This window comes from Pelodiscus sinensis, chromosome 1 (genome assembly GCF_049634645.1).
Source record: "Pelodiscus sinensis isolate JC-2024 chromosome 1, ASM4963464v1, whole genome shotgun sequence".
Taxonomy (NCBI): Eukaryota; Metazoa; Chordata; order Testudines; family Trionychidae; genus Pelodiscus; species Pelodiscus sinensis.
The window spans coordinates 13035970-13053365 of NC_134711.1; the positions used below are offsets into that span (position 1 = coordinate 13035970).

General features: G+C 44.2%; 1 protein-coding gene across 2 annotated transcripts in view; it reads left to right on the forward strand.

Moving 5' to 3' along the window:
* CDC123 (cell division cycle 123) overlaps positions 1-17396 on the forward strand; it is an 81562-nt gene that overhangs the window by 34348 nt on the left and 29818 nt on the right. Inside the window, exons 7-9 of one of the 2 annotated variants that reach the window (XM_075926014.1) lie at positions 4375-4423; positions 6910-6985; positions 10951-11073. In XM_075926014.1, the coding sequence (XP_075782129.1) occupies positions 4375-4423; positions 6910-6985; positions 10951-11073 (248 nt within the window). The remainder of the gene's footprint in view (positions 1-4374; positions 4424-6909; positions 6986-10950; positions 11074-17396) is intronic. The other variant, XM_075926015.1, reaches the window with a different exon arrangement.

Below are 17396 nucleotides of genomic sequence, written 5' to 3' on the forward strand. Positions count from 1 at the left end.
ATTTCTGTCATTTCTTTTTGCACAAAAACCCCTTGCACAAAAAGAAACGGGCAGAAAATATGCTAATGATGTTGCAATTTATACTAATGAGTCCCTCATTAGCATATTTTCTGCCGGAAAAAACTTGCAGCATAGATGTAGCCTTAGAGACTAATTCACAAGAGGAAAAGCTTTGGTGTCTGCCAGTGTTCTCACTAAGTTTTTTCCATTCATGACTGGAGTGAGTTTTGGCATGTGCACCAATATTGAGGTCATGTCCTGTGGCCCGGGAGAGCGCTGGGCCCAGCACGGCCTAATCCTAACCCTCACCAGTGGCCGGGGGGGCAAGCAAAGACCTGGGGACAGGAGGGCCCAGGGCATGGGGTGCACCCAAGAGCTGGGGCCAGCCAGGGGAGGGGGGGGGGCAAGGGCTGGGTCAGCCTCGACCTCAGGGAGGGCTAGAAAGGAAGTGCCGGGGTGGCCTTGGACCCTCCTCAGTAGCCAGGGGATGAGGGGGAAAGAGCCAGGCCTGCCCTGGGACCTCCCAGCAGTCAGGGAGAAAGCCAGGCCTGGCACAACTTCATCCCAGCCCTCCTCCCTCTAACCCCCCTTCCCTGCAATCCGGAAGGGGGCCCAAAAGCCAGGGCTGGCCTGGGGGAGCAAGGGTTGGGTCGGCCTCTCAGCAGGGGGGCTGAGAGGGAGGGGTCCCCGACAGCTGGAGGAAGAGAGCTGGGCCTGCCTCAGCCCAGGCAAACCCCCTGGCAGCCAGGGGGAGAGAGCCAGGCTTACTATGGCCTCGGCTCAGCCCAGTCTCCCCTGTGGCTGGGGAGAAGAGCTGAGACTGGTCCGGCCTTGAGGGGGCCCAGCAGCTGGGCGGAGAGCCGGGGCTGCTTACCCTCAGAGAGAGGAGGGTTAGCGAGCATAGCATGCAGGGGTTGCAGCCCCCTTGTGTGTGTATTTTAAAATATGATGGAAGAAGAAAGAATACCAAAACATGGGCTAATTAATAAGGATGTTAGATATCGGGTAATTGAATAGTCATGTAACCGCATGAAATTTTCGCAGTTACACAACTATTTGATAGACCCTGGGGGTGGGGCCGGCAGCCAGTTCTCTCCTGGCCCCACTCCCAGGGAGCTCCCTGCCATCCTGTGCTGCTGCCTTTCCATCAGAGGGAGTAGCACAGGGTGCCAGGCAGGAGCTGGTCTGCAAGGAGAGCCAGTTTAAAACCAGCTCTCCGTGCAGATTTTGCTGCCTCTGTATTAGAGGTACCAGCGTGAGGTGGCAGCAGTCCCTGTTCATTGGAGGTCCAGGTTCCTCATGGGCAGAGGCTGCTCCATGGGACATGGATTAGCCTCTGCCTGTGGGGATATTGGACCCACATGGACAGGGGCTGCTGCTGTGAAGCAGCCTCTGCCCACAGGGAGCTCAGACCCCCCATGGACAAGAGCTGTTGCAAAATTTTTCAATACTACAAAATTTTCAGTATCCATTTAGTATCTTATTTAAAAAGTGTCTGCTTGTTGTCTTTGCCAGGAAAGTAGAGTTGAATGCACTGAGGCCTGAGCTGGCAGGGAATGGGTTGGATTGTTGAGAGATGTTTTAAATTGTTTCCAGCTACTGGCTAAATGTTATTTAATGGGCTCACTTCTGAACACATGTGCACATATTGCTCCCTGTTACTCAAGAAACAGGAGGGTTTTTTTATATTTCAGTTCTGTTTATTCATCTCAAATCTTTCAGACCATTTGCTTTGCCATTCATCAAAGCTGGTGATATTCAGCTCTGGGGGAAAGATTGAGGAATTAAATCCTTCTGCATTTTGTATTCATTTATTTTTATTTCTGCACCTAAGCAATGTCTGAGTAACATGGGTGGATAGCAAGCTTCAGCATTTTAGCACCAAGTGAACACAGTCTCATTTTCAGATCTGGATTGCTCTTTCTGTTTTATGGGTGCTTCCTGCCTTGTACTCTGAACAGAAGCCAAGCAGCTGGAGTTACTGGTTGGGGAAGAGGTGGAGGGGACAGGAAGGTGTTGCTTTTACTCAAAGCAGCCCAGGGCCTGGGAGCACTGCCTGAGGTGCAGAGATAGGGGGAAGAGAGCTTCCCCAATCTTATTCAGAGCAGCCTAGCACATGGGGTTGCCTGGGAGGTGGAGAGAGTAGGAGGGGATAAGGAGCTGCAGCTACTTTTATTCAAAAGCAGCCCAGCACATGGGGCTACCGGAGGGTATGGAGGGGATAGGAAGCTGGCAGAGAGCCAGAGAGCTGCCCCCCTTGTAGTCAAAGCAGACCAGCACATGGGATTGCCTGGGAGGGAGAGTGGAGGAAGGGTGCTGCTTCTATTTGGTAGCACATGCATTGATGGCAGCCCAGCTACTGGGTCTGGCTGAGAAGGAGGAGCTGCTGCTTTGACAGGCACAGTGATGGCAGCTGGAGCTGCCTTAAGAGAGTTGGACTCTGAGTCTACTCTCTCTCTCTCTGCCTTCTGATACTCCTGTTGACTTCCCCCACTCCTATTCCCCCCACCAAGCCCACCATCTACAGCCTCAGGACTCAGGAGGAGGTAGCTAATTAGTGAAGGCACACTGTGCAGCTCCACTCATGTGGTGGGTGGGTCTTAATTCCTTCCTGCGCAGTTGCTCAGCTACTCACTTTACAAGGAACTATGGTGTCTGCAAATGTGTATAAATGACATGGGAAGGGTAGGTGGGGGAGTTGGGTTTTGTTGGTCTTTTAAAATTTGTTCTTCTAAATGATTACTTGCTGTTGTTGACCCAAAAGATGCCATGCTGTGGCATAAGCAGTGGCAAGTTAAATTACTTTACTTCCCTCACTGAAGGAAAAAAAAAGTAGCCCGCTGTTGCTGTAAGAATCATGGCGCTATCACCTGGTTTGCTGAAGGTTGTATTGCTTTAGGTCAGGAAGTTACCAAAGAAGGGTACTTGCAGACGTTTGCTGCAATGAAACTAGAACATCAAAGTGCGTGCTATTTCTGTTTAAGCATCATTATGCCAGAACAACAATTGAAGAGGCAGGCAAAGTGAAGCTATCACAACCAAATAACATCTTGGCGATGAAGAAGTATCTTTTGAGGGGGCACCATCAATATAACAGTCAGCCACGATAAACAAATCCTTTTCTGTTTTACTAATACTCTTAAACCATTGTCATTCTTTTTGCTGTTCATTTTCTTCCATTTCTCTGTGTGGTCAATGACAATTTGAGAGTCAGTTTCATTTTGAGGTTCTTAGTGCTAAGATGCTGATGTTCTAATCATTTCTCCATTGTTAAAAAGCAATAGTTTAGATGAAAATGTTATGAGTAATTACAGAAACCTGTCTGGTTGTTAAAGTTTGCTCTTGTACAGTTTAACTTTGACTCAAATCTGATTTGACAGTTTCCTTTTTAAAATAATTTTCATTTTTTTTGTAACCTATCTTATGCCAACTTCTCTATGAAATTTATGCCCAAGTGGAGCTTTTCCTTCATCTACTACATATTTGAGAGAATTTGCATGTGTCTCTTTTCAAAAAATCCTCCTAAGCAGTAAGAGCTAGGACCACAGCTTCCTCATATTATAACTTAAAGCAAAGTAAAGGTTTGGATGTGCGTGGAATGGGATTGCTTCTCATAAAACCATACAGAAGAGAGACCGAATCACCAGGCAGGTGGAAGGGGCTGGCTGAGGATGCCTCCCCTTCATCTCCCCCCCATCCGCATCCAGGACTATCCCACTCCCAAGCCTTCTACCACCCAGGCACTTTTTATAGAGGATGGGGGGGGGGGGGTTGAGCTCCCCCACTTCCCGTCCTCCATGATTCGTACATGAACATTGCTGTCTGTTCCTCTTCATCTGGAAGTGCACAGTTTGCTGTATTCCTCGTTATGGCTGGAGATCTCAAGGGACAGAAAATCCTGGGACATGCACCTCTCCCCTGGTTGTGCCCCCTGGAGCTGCACTTCTCAATTGGCCTCAAGCTGCTGCTGTGAGAGAGGGCAGGGGTTATCCTCTCTCTCTGGGGCAAGCTGCATACTGGACCCCTCATCCCTAGCCTCACTGCAGAGCAATGATTTAAATGAAGTATTTTCATTTTATTTTCCAAAAGACAAGAAATAATTTAGTTAAGGATTTGAGCAACGTTGGATACATTTTCTAGTGTACAATAAAAGATCTTTCTTGGGCATTTGAGGAACTGCCCAGATGTGCCAAGGAAGAGGCATTTGCCAGTGGTATTTTACTCATATAGGGTTTTTACTTCTAGGGTTAAAAATCTCTAAAAATTGCTTAACAATGCCTTCATGATGCATGGTTCCAGCTTGTAATGCTTGCTCTGAGTAAAAACAGATTTATGTACAATAGATTTTGACAGTATAATGTATTTTTTTTCCAGATTTATATACTGTACTGATGATACCCCTGATCCTTGCTTGGAATATGAGGTAAGACTCATCTCCTTGCTCTAGATAATTTAAGTATCTTAGCCTTGAGAAGGCTGACACTCATGCTTGAGGTGACCCCAATAACATACTTTTTACTTTTGAGCTTGTAAAAATAAATAAATAAAAATGCCAGACTAATAGTTGTGGAGACTGACAACAGTGTCTCTGCTTATCCTGACACACCAGCTACATTGCAAGGAGTTGCACTACCAGCTTTTCCATGCTACTTTCCAAGAGTGTGTCACCTGTGACCTGGGAGGGGAAACTTGAATGGCTGAGAGTTGTTCATTTTCTAGATGGCCTATTTTAGTCGCTAGCCTTACAGCTTAGGCCACCAATGGGAAGGCCAAGTGAGGTATTTTTACCCTGTCCATTGAGAACAGAACAGAGGCATGAACTCCTTTTGCCTACACTACAAAGTAATCAGAATGACTTGGTTACTGTTGAATTTACTGGATTTGAACCACCGATCTAGCATGGTGCCTGAGTGATCCCTTTGCACATTGAATTAAGTATCTTTGGAGTCCATTGTATTGAATGAGGTACTTATGTATTATTGTGGAATAGGATGTAACTTTCATGGGGAAGATATGGTCATTGTAAACTTGAGGAATTGTTATGTGTTTAAAATACACTTTGAAACATTGTGCCAGAGAAGAAAGATAAAGTTAAGTTGGTTTTTAGGAAATATGTTGGAGTAGAAGAGAATGCAAATTCCCACCTCCAGACCCATCCTTTTGAAGTTGTGGTCTTAGAGAACCATTGTCTGCTTATTACCTATTCCTGGAATCTGAGGAGCAAAGACTGGAGATGTATAAAGGGGAGATTGACTTATTCCTGGTTATGTTTATTCTGAGCAAATCTGTAATGGACTTACCACCAGAGAGTAACGCTTTGTGAAGGGTTTGAACTACTGATCACCAACTTGGCTGGATTTATAGCAGCAACTTGTCATGGCACTAATAATAAATTGCATTTAAGTAAAGTGCCTGCCAACAGTCAATGGTCTCAACATGCTTAAACCCCAAACCACTCCAGCATGTTTGGGAAATGTTGGAAATTTGATAACTGAAGCTGGGAGAGGCCCACATTTTCAAGTATCCATGAAACTTGGGCAGTTCAGATTTTGATTGGCTGAGTGAGGACATTGAGGGCCTGAATTTCAAAGGAGATGTACATCCATGATTCTAGTTACAGTGAGTGAGAGTTGAAAGTCGCCAGTATGAAGATCTGGCTGGAGGTCTGGAAGTGCTCCGATATTGAAGCACTCAAAATTAATGTACCTAAATACCTTGCCTTAGGACACACAGTTTATAGAGTAGCCAGAAATAAAACTTGGATCACCTGACTCAGACTTATTTCAACCACAGGACAATCGTCATTCTTGACTAGAATGGAGTTTATTACACACCCCTATAGTGAGGGGCTGATTTTACAGAAAAGATACTGCAGGATCTTTTTTGGTGTACCCTGCTGCAGTGGGTGTTTAGTTTACATTTGATTTAACTTCTTAAATGTCTGGTAAATGCTCTTGAGTGGCGACCATTATTCATGCCACATTTAGAGATGGTTTTCTCACTGTGCTCTAACACGGTATTTAATCTTTTTTTCAGTATGCAAAGCTAGGGGTAGAAAGCAGAATACTTACATTTTCCTAACTAACTTAATCTGCAGCATAGTTATGAAATACTGCTTCATAAATGGCCTTGTGGATTCAAAATATTACTGAAAGTGTAAAGTCTGGGTAATGAGGCATTTATTGTTGACTTGATTTTGGTGTAAGTCATTACAGAATTGCTTTATTTTCAGCTAGCTTGTATTGCAAGTGATTGAAGAAAATATATTCTTCCCAATTCAAGAAAAACTGTATGACTGATTCATATAATTCAATTTTGGCTAAAAAAAAAATTAAAAAGGAATATTGGAGTAAGGGTGGGAAATGGCATATTTTTCACATTCCTATAGAGCTAGGTAAGTAAATCTTGCATTTAGGATCTCATGCAGTCATTAACAGTGGTTTATTTCTGAATAATGGCAGAGTCCTTATAAACTGCTACTGATTTATTCTTTTGAACTGCATAGCAAAGACTATATCCTTAAAACAGGGTTCAAGTACATATCTGTGAAATACTGTGATTGTCTCTGATTGTTTATTGCATTTCATATTTGAAATCTGTGTCATGCTAGCAGAGTACAGGGAGAGAGATCCAATGGGTAAAATTATGGTGTATTAGACATGCTTTTTTGTTTTGTACATGTATTTTTCAGATAAAGAAATAGGTGACAAGATTTCAGAGAGATGTGGCTCATTTGCCAAGATAACTACACATTTTACAATTGTGCAGGGTTTTCCTCTTGTGTCAAGGGTATCCTGTGATAGTACTTGCTGTTAAGAAAAATACCTTAGGATCAAAATGTATGTGCGTTGACAAAAAAAAATCAGTTCTCTTAAGACCTGTTTGACATGTTATATTTTTCATCTGTAGCTTGTACTTCGAAAATGGAGTGAATTAATCCCTGGGGCAGAATTCAGATGCTTTGTGAAAGAAAACAAGCTTATAGGTGAGGATCTTCTTAAAGACTGTAGTATTCACTGAGGTATTTAAGGTTTGCTTCTATTCCTTTAAAGACAGTGGAACAGGAAAACTTTTCTTCTCCTACCTCAACACCGTCTTTCTAGGATTCTTATTCCTTCTTTCATTTATATTTGTTTTACCTTCCAGTTTGTTTTTTTCCTTTTGTTTCTGTCATATTAAACACAATGAGTTAAATTCTGTCCAGCATTAAATCCAACAGCCTGGCAAAATATTTGTGCCTAGCAGGGTCTGGGATATATCTTTAAAATCTGTGGATAGGCTCTGAAGACACCCATCACAAATAAGTAGGTTTTTGGAGTGGTCATTAAAGGTCTGGCTCACATGTTCAGGGCTCTATTCTGACCATGATCCTCTAGTTAAAAGATAGTTTGTGAGGTGCTGCTGTTTGTCTCGTCTGTCTTTAAAAACCCACAACATATTCCACAACCTCCCCAAATTTGTTCCAGTTCTTAACTACTACTACAGTTAGAAAGTTTTTCCTAATGTCTTCCCTAAACCTCAATTGCTGCTATTTAAGTCTATTACTTCTTGTTCTGTTCTCAGCAAATAAGGAGAACAATTTATCACCCTCCTCTTTATAATAATCTTTTATGTACTTGAAGGCTGCTATTATATCCTCCTTGGGTCTTCTCTTATACAGTTTAAACTAACCCATTTTTTTCAATTTTTACTTGTAGATCATGCTTGCTACACCTTTAATTATTTTTTGTTGCTTTTCTCTGGACCTTCTCCAATTTGTCCATGTCATTCCCACACTCTGAGCACCCTTTAAGGACGGTGGGGGCTGAAGCTCTTCCCCCCCTCTCCACATGATTCATACAGGAACATTGCTGACTGTTTCCCTTCATCAGGGAGTGAGGGGAAAGTGCACAGTTTGAAGTGCATTTCTCATTCTGACTGGGGAGCACAGGGGGCAGATGAACCTAGACCTGCCCCAGCGGGGAGACATGCACCCCTCCTTTGGCTGTGCCCTCTGGAACTGCAGTGACTATGGAGAAGCGTTTCTCACCTGGCCCCAAGCTGCTGCGGTGAGAGATGGCTGGGGTAGTGCTCTCTCCCTGGGGCATCCTGCATACTGAACCTCTCTGTCCCCACTCCATAGCAATGATTTAAATGAAACATGTACATTTTATTTTTAAAAAACTGAGTTAAGAACCCAAGCAATGCCAGGTAAATTTTCTAGTATATAATAAAATAGAAATGTGATGTGATGCTAAGGGATTCAGTTAGAATCTTTTCTCCTCTTTCTATATTTCCCTCGAGATGTATCACAGGCCCTTAGCTAGGTCAAGTCTAATTTTGAAAATATCCCTTTTGCCATTTATTTAAAAAATGTAAAACAAAGAAGCTTCCCATCTATTAGAAGTTACCTATAAAACAGCCACATTAGAAAAGGTTTGGCTGTGTACGTGGGACACAGCTGGGGCTAACTTGCTCAACCCCATTTCGGGCCAGAATTATTTTTAAAAAATTACATTCCCAGCTGCTATTAACATCAAGCAGCCTCCAGTTCCAGATTACAACCAATTCAGGAGTAACCTGTCCAGCTGGGAAATTGAGCAGATGACAACATTTGGACAGTGCTGAAGGATACTCAACAGAATATGGACACTTAAAGAGCAGCAGCTGCCATGTTTCAGGGCCCTGAGAGGCCTCTATGGGGACATCCTGTCAAGTTAGCTAGAAAGCTTGGCTCTAGAGAATCACAGCTGTACTAACTCTTTCTTCATGGTAACGAAAGGTGAGCAATGAGGAAAACTTCAGAGTGGCAGATGGACATTTTTGATTCTTCAGCAGTTGCTCAGTACTAAGTGTCAAGTCAAGGTCAGAAATAAGGATACTCAGAGCCGAACACAACCACCACCTCCATCATTGCTGATTCAGTTTTGGTGGCTTTCTTGGTATGGACACATTGAGAAGGGAAGAGCATAAGGTCCCAGGAATGCTACAGTATGCTTTGCAATCATGTGGTCTCCAGAAGCTTCAGTGGAGCCATGAAATTGCCACTGACAGACAAAGACTGAACATCCAGGCTAATTACCTCAAGGGTCTAGGACAAGAGTAGGCGGTCATTTTAGACAGAGTGGGTGGGGCCTCAGGCAGAAGGGGCTGGGCCAGGACACTTCCTTGCTTCTCCGCCCACAGACCCTGATTGCCTGGGGGTGAAGGGAGTGAGTAAAGTCTTCTCTCCCTCCTCGCGCCCCCCTCCTCCCCCGAGAGAACCACCAGCTCTTCTGAAGAGCTGGCGGTTCCCTCTGGGTGCCCGCACCCCTGGTGGTGGAAGGAGGCTTTGTGCGCTCCCCCCACCCAAAGGCCCTGATTGGGTTGACTCTAAGTGCTGTGTGCTCCTGTCGGGAGAGGGAACTTCGCACACTCCCCCGTGCCCAGGCCCTAATTGTCCTGGGGGCAGGGAAGCATCAGAGTGTCTGTGGGCTGGATCAACCCGCTTGGTGGGCCGGATCTGGCCTGCAGAGGCCCTTTTGCCACCCCAGCCTAGGTAGAAATGCATCAGGATAACACTTTATTTTCAAGGAGGCTGTTTCTCTTTGGGATTTTACTATGATTATGATGATTTTAATGTACCTATAGAGGAGATTATGTATGCTTGAAAGAGAGTCAAGTGTGCCCCTATTTTGTCTTGTGCAGCAGCAGTTAGTACCAGTGTTCCCTGTAAGCTATGCACTTGAGCAGCCACCCAGGCGAGATTCAAATGCCGCCCAGCTGATTAGCAGAGTGCCCACAGCTGGCAGCATGTGATTGTACTTGTGGTGCACATCCTCACATGCCTCAATGCACATAACAAAATTTATTCCGCACATGGATGGAAAAATTAGAGGGAACATTGGTTAGTACTGCTTCCAGAGCTGTCGTCCATTCACCTTCAGTTACTCTGGATGTGCAGACCAAAGTAGAGCCACATTGACTTTTTTGTATTAGTAGCACAGCAAAATAAATATTCTGCAGCAGGATGCAGTAGTCAGTGGTCACTCATCTTCTCTGAGTCAATCCCTCTGATGGGATTAAGTTTAAGAACAAAAGGTGTTTTGCTTAACTTCTTTGGACCTGACAGGTTTTGACATACCGTATTTTCCAGCGTATAGGGCGACTGGGCGTATAAGACGATCCCCTATCTTTTTAATTAAAAGATAGGGTTACATCTTATACCCCAGCGCCCCTCCGCCTCCTTTGCTCCCGGTGTCCCTGGTCTGCTGGAGATGGTCCCCAGCAGACCAGAGGCACCGGGAGCAAAGCCGCAGCAGCTTTGAAAGCCTCAGGGGAAGCCGGCGGGGGGGCATCCCAGGCGCACCTGGGCTGCTCCTCCGCCGGAGCCCCTCCGCGGCTTTGAAAGCCTCGGGGGAAGCTGGCGGCCGGGCATCCCAGGCGCGCCTGGGATGTATACCCGGCATACAAGACGACCCCCGATTTTTGGGGGATGTTTTTTAACATCAGAGGTCGTCTTGTACGCCAGAATATACAGTAGATCTAGTTTTTGCGGCAATGTTAGCTAGACCTATAATTGAAGTGTTGCCCCCTAATCCAATTTGCATCCGCATTCAAAAAATCTTTAGCTCAAGTTAGCTGGGATTTTAAACTTGAAGTAGCTTTCATGTCACAGGGATGGCTGGCGGATGATTGAAGATCAAACTTAGTAATGTAGTGGGAACTCGGCTTTGGGCTTTTGAAGAGAAAGGGAGTTACTAAAATATGAAAAATTGAGTCAGTGCCCTCATATTATTGTGAAACTGGAAAGTTAAACCAACTATAATCAGCTAGGAGTATTGTTTTGTTGCATTTCAAAAGATAGATCCCAAGATGCATCTTTCTAATAATTGAATATTGTCCTGTTAACTTCTTGGCATCTCAGTAAACATTTTTGTAAAGTCATAATGTACACTAATTAATGAACTAATTAATTTAAATTCATAATAGGTATATCCCAGAGAGACTACACACAATACTATGAGCATATATCTAAACAAAATGAAGAGATCTGTAGATGTATACAGGAGTTCTTCAAGAAACACATACAATATAAGTTCTTGGATGAAGACTGTAAGTATCTCTTTAAGGGCTGTATTAGAAAGCAAGATTGTGGGAAATGAGAAATGTTTTATGGAAGTTCCAAATTGTTCATTAGTCACACTATTAAAATTAACTTTAAAATAGAATCTGCATGCTTGATACTTCAAATGTTTTTTCAAGGCACATCATTTACTTCATTGTGGGCTCAAAAGGGCTTGCAGGGCCAAGAAAGTAAATGAGGCTTGTCAAATTCTCCCGTGTAGCTGCTTCCCAGCCCAGATTTATTTCCTACAGTAATTTGGAAATACCAGTGAAAAATAATATTTACTAATAGGATATTGGCAGTGTCAAATATTAACTCTACAGTTATGTAATGTTTTTGTTTTCTGATCATATGCTAATTCTAGCTGCTACTTGCACAGTGTTTGGCTCTTTGAGAGAGTTTTGTATTCACTGAAAATGCCAGTCCCTCCATTCAGAAGAAGGTTTGGTTTGGGTGGTTTGGTTTAAAGGAGGTAAGGAAAAATTACACATTATTATACACTCAACAAAATAGAGGACAAATAGGTATGAAGATATTTGGTTATCTTCTATTCAATAGTTGATAGTTTATTCACCTGCAAAAAAGCAGCACTCGTCAGTTTTTTAATAACATCTGATTAATATCCCAGGTTGGTTAAATACATGTTATCCGATCTTGCTCAGTTTAATAAAATCACTGCATACATGTCATAGATGATGCTCACTCTGAAATAGCATAGCACTGTTAAACAGAGAGATGTGATGACCATATTTCCATGTAAAGTGTCTTTAAACAAAAGTTCTCTGTAGTAATTGTTTTATTTCTGATATTTACATGGCACAGATTTGTAAACTGGTTAATTACTTCCTAAATAAGTAAATATTACAGAGAAGAATAAAGCCAGTTCTGTAGCATGAATTACATGCTTAGTAGTCACTAACAATGACTAAAGGAATAAGCTCGAATCTTTGTCAAAATGCTGATTAAATAGTCCCTTAAACAAAAAAAAGCATCAGTCCCTTTTTTTGAACTGTTTTATTGATTTTTTTTTTAAATTAATAAAGCATTCAGAGCTGACATTTGGCGTAGGGAAAACACATATGAAAGAACATTTAATAAGAAAATATGTAGATCAGTTATTTATGAAGATTAAAAAGTTACCGAATGTTTGCCACTAGAACATCTATGATACTTTTTGAAAAAAGGAATTGTAAGTCTGTTTTCAGGAAGTTATATAAATCTTGTTTTTAAATAATTTTTAAATATTGACATTCAATTTTTCAGCTGTTTAGATCAGTGGTCCCCAATGATTTGGAGCTATCAGGCGCCAGGGGGCGAGGCCGTTCGGGCGCCAAGGAGCGGGGACACTCTCACGCCCAGGGGCGGGGCTGCGCATACGCCACACTCCCATGAGCCATGTGCTTGGGGCCAGCGACCCCATGCGCCGCGTGGCCACTGGCAGGGCCACCCATTGGCCGTGCACCCGGGGCCAGCACCCCTCCCCAGAGCCGCGTGCCCGGGGCCAGCACCCTCCCCAGAGCCGCGCACCTAGGGGCGGGGAAGCCAATTCGCCGCGCGCCCGGGGCCGGCGCTCCCAATGCGCCTGGGGCCGGCACTGCACATGCGCCACATGCCCGGGGCGGGCCAGCCCTGAGCACTTGGCGGGTGCACACAAATGCCCCCACGGGCGCCATGGCACCCATGGGCACCACGTTGGGACCACTGGTTTAGATCTTCTCATAGTGAATGTAATTTAACACAGTCCTATTTCAGAAGAAGAATCTTGCACTTCATTGTGGTTTAAAAAGAAAAATTGCAAAAAAAATTCTTACACTGGACCGGGGGGGGGGGCATAAGGTTCCAATCCAACAAACCATTTAAACATGCTCATAACTTGAAACATATTATTTGTCCTATTGAAGTCAGTTGGCTGCTCACATTAAAGTCAGCAGGACTACCTACTAATTGGGACTACTTTACAAGTATGAAGTAATAGAATCTTAGAAATGTGGAGTGGGACAGTAGATCGAGCCCACCCCCCTGTGCAGAGGAATGATCAAGTCAGTCTGTCCCTGTTCTTAAAAACCTCCAGTGTTGGGGAATCCACAATCTTGCTTGGAAACTTATTACAGAGCTTAACTAAAAGGGTATTAAGTAGTTTTTCCTAATATCTAACCTAAATCTCCCCCAATACCATTGAAGATGATTACATTTTGTCGTACCTTAAGTGGATGTGGAGAACAATTGATCACCATATTATTTATGACCAAACCAATTTATTTTAAGATTATCAGTCCCAGCTTCTCCTCCCACCCAACTTTTTTTTCCCACAACTAAACAAGCCCCGTTTTTTAACCTTTCCTGATAGCTCAGATTTCCAAGTGTTTTATCATTTTGTTGCCATCCTCTGCACTCTTTCCAATTTAGCCACATTTTTCTTGAAGTGTGGTGCCCAGAGCTGGATATAGTACTCCAACTGAGGTCTCACTATTGCTAAGTAGAGTAGGACAGTTACCTCCATGTCTTACATAGAACACTTTTGTTAATACGCTTATGAAAACACCTTGATGTTCTCAGAGTCTGTAATTTTATTTGTCCTGATCACTTACCATTGAAAATAGCATCAATAGAAGTAGTGGCCCTGTAAGTAGCATCTAGTGTGACAGTGTTTTCCAGACCAGTGGTCAGCAGCCTTCTAGAAGTGGTGTGCTGAGATTTAACTTATTCACTTCTATGTATGGATCTGTGCGCCGTTGATACTTTTTAAAGTCAATAATAGTCTTTCCCCCATCTACCCCTGTGCAGTCTGCTGCCCCCAGCCCAGGTAGGGACTGAGATAAAATTCTGCTTCTCAAAGTAGCAGGCACCAGCAGTCTGTCCTGTCAACTCCCAGCTAAAGCACAAACAAATTATCCACTCCTCCCCTACTTCACAGCACAAACAAACTATCTCCCTGCATCCACCTCACCCCAATGCTTAACACCCTTTTTCCCTCCCACCTACGCATGCATTCAGCCCCTTATCTCCCCCTTCCCAGGAGGCTTAAAAGTGCTGTGTTTCTGCCTCTCTTCCACGCACAAGGGATTCTCCAAACTGCTCTTTCCTCTGACTCCCCCTCCCAATGACCCAGTTGTTATGTCGTGGGGAGTTTCACAGCATAGGAAGAAATCAGTGGAAAGGCAGAGAGCTGGAGTAGGTGCAAGTGTCCATTTTATTGCATAGCACAGAACGCACTAGAACAAGCCCAGACTAGCTGGGCTGACCCCAGTGACCTACTGAGTTACCATAACAACAAGATCTATATCTACAACCCAATATACAACATATTCCTCCCCCCTTAATAAAAATGTCCCTTTAAGAAAACAAAAACTAGCTATGAAATGAGGGTAGAATGCCTCAAATTCCCAGCTAACCCTAGGGATTATTTTGCCCCATCTGTGAGTTAATCTCAACTAAAGGTCCAGCCGTTGAGGAGGCCTCCTTTCTCTAGGTGGATTACGGCGGACATCCGGCGTTCTCGCACCCGAAGATGTTCTGGGTGCAGGCCTGACACTGGGCTGGGAATTTGAAGTGTGAACAGGTGAGGCTGTTGGATCAGCCTGCTCAGGGAGGAGGTTATTGTTCGCTGCTTGTGGTGATGAAGGAGGAGAGTCAGGAGCAGATGATTCTTGACACAGTAGCTCACCTGCAGTGGGAAGGATGGGCAACTCAACTGGAGATGTGCCTTGGGGGCAGAAATAACCTGTCAATAGCTGATCTACATGCCGCTGCCAGATGAGATCTTTCGCAGTCCGGACAGTATAGGAAACAGGTCCTGTTTGAGCAATAATAGTGGCAGGGGACCCATTTAGCTCCAGGAACATAGTTCCGAGCCAAAACTGTCCAGGACTAAAGGTTCGGTCTTTTGCTCTGGATGCACGCCTGATGACTTGACCTTCCTGCTGACGTTGCACAATTTGTCGTGATTCTGAAGGTTTCAGCAAATCAAAGCAAGTGCGTAGCTGACGTCCCATCATTAGAAAAGCCGGGGACGCTTTGGTTGTAGCGTGAGGAGTGTTTCTGTAGGATAGTAAGAAGGTGTCCAGACTCTTTTGTACGAGTGAATGTCCTCTAACCGATTTCAAAGCTTGTTTCATTGTCTGGACAAACCTTTCAGCCAATCCATTTGTGGCCGGGTGATACGGTGCTGAAGTGATGTGATGGATCCCGTTTGCTTTCATAAAATTTCCAAACTCCTGAGAGACAAACTGTGGACCGTTGTCACTCACAAGTTGTTCAGGAATACCCAAATGACAGAAGATTCCCCGTAATTTTTGGATAGTACTCTCAGCAGTAGTGGAAGGCCTTATACAGACTTCTGGCCATTTGGAATGAGCATCTACCACCACCAAAAACATGCTACCTTCAAATGGGCCAGCAAAATCAACATGAATACGTTGCCATGGTTTTTCAGGCCAGTCCCCTGGGTGCAGAGGTGCCAATTGAGGTGCATTCCTCACACCCTGGCAAGAAATACAAGCTCTTGCCTTCTCTTCAATGTCACTGTCCAAACCAGGCCACCAAAAATAGCTTCGTGCAATTTCTTTCATGCGCACCATTCCACAGTGACCTGAATGCAGTTGCTCTAACATCTGTTGTCTCAGTATTTTTGGAATAATGACACGCATTCCCCACAACAAGCACCCCGAATGGATTGATAACTCCGTTCTCCTGGACATGTAAGGGACAAGGTCAGATGAGACCTGAGAGTTCCGTAGACATGTTCCACGCATCACTAGTTCCATTACTTGGGAGAGTACTGGGTCAACACGAGTTGCTCTCTTAACTTGTGCAGCAGTGATGGGCTTGTTCTCTACCTGCTCAAAGTAAAAGATTTCCTTCTGGCCACTATCTTGATGTTTGACTGGCAAAGGCAGCCTAGAGAGACCATCTGCATTGCCATGTAGAGTGGCTTTCCTATATCTGATCTCATATGTGTGTCCTGAAAGCCAAAATGCCCATCGTTGCATACGACTAGCAGCCATTGGTGGAATACCTGAGTGTGGACCAAAAATTGCCGTCAGAGGTCGATGGTCAGTGAGAAGTGTAAACTTCCGTCCAAACAGGTACTGGTGAAATTTCCGAATTCCAAAAACGATTCCCAATGCTTCACATTCAATTTGCGCATAGTTAGTTTCAGCTGTGCTTAAGGTGCGTGAAGCAAAAGCAATTGGTTTCTCCTCTCCTGAGGGCATAACATGTGACAAGACCACTCCTACTCCATATGGGGAGGCATCACAAGCCAACTGTAAAGGTAAGGATGGATCAAAATGCGTCAGGACCTCTGCATTTAGCAATGCACATTTAGCCTTGTTAAATGCAACATCACAGGCATCAGTCCACTTCCAGACCTTGTTCTGGCCAAGGAGCTCGTGAAGTGGTTTTAATAGTGTGGCTAGCTGTGAAATAAACCTTCCATAATAGTTCAATAGTCCTAGAAATGAGCGAAGTTGACTAACATTTTGAGGGGGTGGAGCTTCCACAATAGCCTTAACTTTTGAAGGGGACTTATGAAGACCAGTAGCATCAATGATGTGTCCCAAATATTCAACGGAGGGCTGAAAGAATGCACACTTATCTTTACGGACTCGTAGGCCATACTCTTCCAGTCTTTGTAGGGTAGCCTCTAAGTTCTTAAGGTGATCCTCCTCATTCCCACCCGTGACCAGGATGTCGTCAAGATAGCACTGAACTCCTGGCAAGCCACACAAGATCTGGTCCATAGCTCTCTGGAACAAGGCTGGAGCAGAAGTTATTCCGAAGGGTAAGCGACAGTAACGATAAAGCCCTTTATGAGTCACAATAGTCAACAGCTCTTGGGATTCCTCATCAACTTGCATCTGTAAATATGCTTGACTCAGATCAATCTTGCTGAACCTTTGTCCGCCAGCCAGGCCCGCAAAGATGTCATCAGTGCGAGGAAGGGGGTATTGTTCTGCACATAAAACAGGGTTAACAGTGACCTTAAAATCCCCACAAATCCGAATAGAACCATCTTTCTTCAATATTGGAACTATTGGAGTTGCCCATGGACTATGGGTAACTGGTATTAGGACTCCATTTTTGACTAGGCGCTCCAGGTCTGCTTCAACTTTTGGTCTGATAGCATGTGGCACAGTTCTGGCCTTCAGATATTTTGGTTGGCTACCAGGTTTAATGTTCAGTTTCACGGTGATTCCCCTTATACTTCCCAGATCCTCTCCAAAAACAGCAGCATGTCTCTTTAATATATCAGTCAGACCTGTTTCTTCTTTAGTCATCCGGTGCACTTCTGCCCAGTCCAGTGGGATCT